The following is a 4,551-nucleotide window of genomic DNA, read 5'->3' as shown; positions in this document are numbered from 1 at the left end:
GCTGTTGCAGCGTTGCCGGTGGAGACGGGGCCGGGGCTGGCGCGCCGCTTGCGGCCGCCTGAGGGCGCGGGGGGACGGGAGGCGAGGGGCCCGGTGGGCTTGAGAGGATACCTGAGGGGAGACACACCTGAGGGGAGACACACCTGAGAGGGAGCACACCTGAGGGGGGACACACCTGAGGAGGGACCCACCTGAGAGGGAACACACCTGAGGGGGGACACACCTGAGGAGGGACACACCTGAGGGCGGTGAGGGGTCGGTTCCAGTCACTGCAGCCCGAGCCAGTCGCTTTAGTAGACAATTTATTTTGATAAACTTGCTCAATAACAAAAATACAAGTGAAGAAAATTATGTTCATTTTATACAGTTTGTATTAACATTTGTTCGGAAATCATTAATTGAAAAAATGCTCTAACCAATAGAAAACAACCCTCAGTAAAGGCCGGGGGGCGCAGGCGGCGGGCACGGCCTCGAGCCCAGGCAGGACAGCCCACCTGCAGACACCATTTCCTTCATTATGTTCATCCTTCACAAAGGTTTTAAAGGACAGCTTTCATTTTCCCGTGTGTGTGTGTGTGTCGGGGCAAACAGGAACCTACAGCCGTGTTGTGGAGTGGTTACACAAAGTGTCGCAAACACAGGGACGGCAGGAGGGCCCGGCTGAGCCAGAGCCGGGGCTGGAGTGCGGCACACTGCCCGTGCCTTGGGGACACTGCCCGTGCCTTGGGGACACCGCCCGTGCCTTGGGGACACCGGCATCGCTCTGCAGCTGCATTAACAGCGGGAAAACCACGGTAAATGGTTAGGCTGGTGTGTTCTGGGAAGCACACCCTCCCCAGGTCTGAGCCAAACAGCTTCCAGGCGATTATTTCAGCTGAGCTCAATGATAAGATTTATACAGACAAATTTACTCGGTTTTCCTTCTGAAAGTATTGTCAGTTCCCAATCTTACATTTTGTTAGCCAAATAAATGATAAAGTGTGCACAGATTACATTATGATGGGGCATCAAACCTTTGGGAGGATTTAGAAGCAAAAGAATAAATGGAATTCTCTAGCCATGTATGAAATGAGCTGTCCTTCAAAAAGTTAAAAAATAATGGCTGGCAGAAAAGTTTATGTAAACACTCAACACAAATATGGGATTACCTTTGGAGAAGATTCATATGGAAACATTTGCTTCTCATGAACTGAAAAAGTCTACAGATGTTTAGGCATGTTCAGTATGAACTTCCTGTAGTTCAAAACAAAACCTTGTGCAAATAAAACCTATAAATAGTCTTCAGCAGATTTTACAGTGATGCTCTTAGGTATGAAAAGAATGCACACAACTTTAAAACAAAAGTAACAGACATAAGTTTGACAAATGATTGCACCATAAAACAGTGTTTTATATACAGTTTACAAGATATGATTTTCTGCTATAAATTAATACTGTACTATATAGTACTTAGTGACCTTATTAAAAGCAACTGTTGACAGCTGTCTCTTCAATTACTGGCTTGGGTTTTTTTAAATGCACTTGGCCATATCTATTCCTGGACTTGAAATGTTCAAATATTTAATAAATCTATTTGTTAAACCTTTGCTAACATTTAATAATTCATAGCAATAGCACTGGCAGATCAGATCAATTTCCAGTCAGCCAACCACAGTCTGGATAAGCTCCAAGACAAGTGTATTTTGTTTTGCTTGTTTTTAATTATCATCATGATCCATTTAATCAAAGCCTAAATCCACATGATGTTACAATAACTGAAATAAGCAAGTTGAAGGGGTGGGAAGGGAAAAAAATCTTAGCAGCTGAGAAACTCTCCCCACCCCCCAGCTGTGTTCCAGTTACAAAAATCTTGAACTATTTACAAGTGTAACATTTCTGAAAACATAATTTATAATCCAAGTTTTAGTGAATACGTTATCTAAGGACAGTAGTGATAACACCAAAATTTTGACACATATCAAGCAGCTGAACCCTGCCTTTTACCTCCACCATTATCACTAGGGGCCTCAGACTGCCCATGCAGATGGACATGGATTAAGATGAAGGCTTAGCTTAAATTTGGAAGCAAATTATATTTAAACCATGATTTCCAAGTAAGTGCTTGGCTGAATTTACAGGTTAGTATACTTTGGAAAAACTTAGTGATCCATAAACACTCCATTCTACTTGTGAATGAGCTGACTGGAAAAAAAATTACCTAGAAACCATTCCAGTAGCAAGTTTGGTCAAAAATTTCAAAAGAAAATATACATCAACAAATAACTTCTTTGTATTAAAATACCTTGGGAGGGGGAGAGGGAAGAAAGGCAGGGACCCACTATGGTCAGAATGGCACAGAGTTTAAAATAATTGTGCAAACTGTGTTATTTTTAAACACTCCACCTTATCTGGTACATGATTATTTTGGAAACTGCTGATTTTATTTTAACATAAATCTCATCCTAAAAATGGCTGTCTATTCATTAATGCAGTTCCTTGAGTAAGCTCAATGAAACAGTGCTCAAAACAGACAATTTTTTTGTTTTCAGAATGAATCTCAGGTAAACTATGTAATAACTGGAAAACAAATACTGATAGTGCAGGCAGCTTCCCTGGAACACCAACCTAGTAGTGAATTAAGATGTCTGTGGATTCAATGATTTATCCTTGTGTTGAAAAATAAAACTAGTTTTAGTAAGGAACATTTACTCCAAATTTGGGTAGCCATTAAATCTACATTTAAAATAACTTTAGTAAACAAGGCATACATTTTTAACAATTATATTGCTCATTTTTTTGGCAAAGATGAATTAATACTCAACTGAAAATAAGTTCATCCATCTTTGCACTGGGATAGTGTTTGCATTACTTTAAACATTGCATTTTATATGTGCTAGAGAAATGCTTACCTATGGTAAAATGCTGTGCTTGAACATGTATGAATGCTAATGTAACAATGCAGTAGAAAAAGAGATTTTCTGTACAACAGTTGCTAATAATGTAAATAGTGTCAGTTTCCCAAAATTAGGATTTTAAGGTATGACATGATCTCACCTTCTACCCTCATATACAAATAAATTACCATAAAAAGAATTTTAGCTTAACTTAAAATTGCACCTAGAAAGGCATGGGATCGTTTGTACCTATTACAAAAAACTGTTAAAATCAAGGGCTGCTACAAAGAATGAGGTAAACTGAAGACTCTCAGCTATGTGGCCTTCAGAAAAATGGCTTTTTTCTATTGAGTTCTAGTTTTGCACACCACAGTGTTTTGCTAGCAAAGCATTCTGAGTTCTTTTCCAGGAATCATTTGTGTGTATATACATATATATACATATGTGTATATACACACACACACACATACACACACACTGTATACTGCATCAGCAAAATATATATATATTTATATATATATTTATATAAATATAAGGACGAAATCCCCCTCTAAAATGTTCCTTAGTGTTTCCTAGAGCTTATGGGGGAGCAGGGGATGTATGTGTTTCTGCTGTTACATACATTGAGAGAACATGTTTTGATCTATTGGCTTCTTGGTGCAGTAATGCAAGATTGATCCACATTGGTGCCAAAGGCTTTGCTCATCAGAAGGAAGATGTAAAACACTAATCTCCTAAACAGCGAGGCCAGCCTCACTTGAATTCCTCCGCAACCCTCTGGTCCACCACAAAGTTCATAAATACTTTGACTTCCAAATTGTTAGACGTTAAAAACAGGAACAGTCCAGTAACGTGGGGCATTATGCTTCTCAGTGTAAAGCATTCTTCATTAGTTCCTATCACAGTGCAGACCTGACTGCATTGAAGTATGCTCAGGAGATTAGTCAACGTGGTCTGTATTTGGTTATGGGAAAGGCTCTCCTTTTTTCCATCCAAAGTGCATAGTGAGAACAAGTCAAAGCATTCCTCTTTTCAGTCAGTGTTTGATAGTATGATTTAGGCATCCTCCTAAGAATGCAATTCTGATGTCTTGCTCTTTTCCAAAATAAAGTTCTGCAGTCCAGACATTCATCAGCCAGGTAAACAAACTTTGCCAGCAAATAGAAGTCCCACTATTGTAAAGAAAATGGATAAGACGAACAGTACATATGAAGACCCAACCACTGTGTTATTGGGTAATTTATATGGTTGACCTCCAACTTCATTGATGTAAAATCCTATTGGAAATATTAGGGCTGCCATACAGAATAGAATCACTGCAAAGAAAAAAGAAAAAAACAGTCACTGCTGTGTTAAAGTGAAAATATTTACCTGTTCACAGTGCACTCCAGAAAAACAAGCAAAATATCCTGACTGAACTGAAGAGCTGAGATCAGAGCTATCTGAGCTCATAACTTGCTTCAAATTACTCAGTAGGCTTTATGATGCTTTCAGAACATCCCTCATCTACTTCCAAGAAAGACTAAAAGTCCCCAATTTTGACTGTAATTTTAGTTCTGCTCACTAGATCATGAATTCTCTTCACAGAATAAAAATTGATAGATATACTTCTATCACAATCTCAAAGTTGTCATTTCTTCTCCAGTTATTTTAGTCATTTTCCCCAGTCAAGATAAAG

The 4,551-nt window shown here is 39.1% G+C and overlaps 1 protein-coding gene across 3 annotated transcripts in view; it reads right to left on the bottom strand.

The window, feature by feature from the left end:
- Positions 1–285: 285 nt before the first annotated feature.
- The window catches only part of MOSMO (modulator of smoothened), a 30,679-nt gene continuing 26,413 nt past the window's right edge, over positions 286–4,551 (bottom strand). For all 3 annotated transcript variants that reach the window (XM_033074347.2, XM_033074349.2, XM_033074350.2), the window contains one exon: positions 286–4,189. In XM_033074347.2, the coding sequence (XP_032930238.1) occupies positions 4,005–4,189 (185 nt within the window). In that variant the 3' untranslated portion in view covers positions 286–4,004. The remainder of the gene's footprint in view (positions 4,190–4,551) is intronic.

This window comes from Catharus ustulatus, chromosome 16, assembly GCF_009819885.2.
Source record: "Catharus ustulatus isolate bCatUst1 chromosome 16, bCatUst1.pri.v2, whole genome shotgun sequence".
NCBI lineage: Eukaryota > Metazoa > Chordata > Aves > Passeriformes > Turdidae > Catharus > Catharus ustulatus.
Note: the sequence above shows the minus strand (reverse complement) of the source record. Positions and strands in the feature narration are given on the sequence as shown.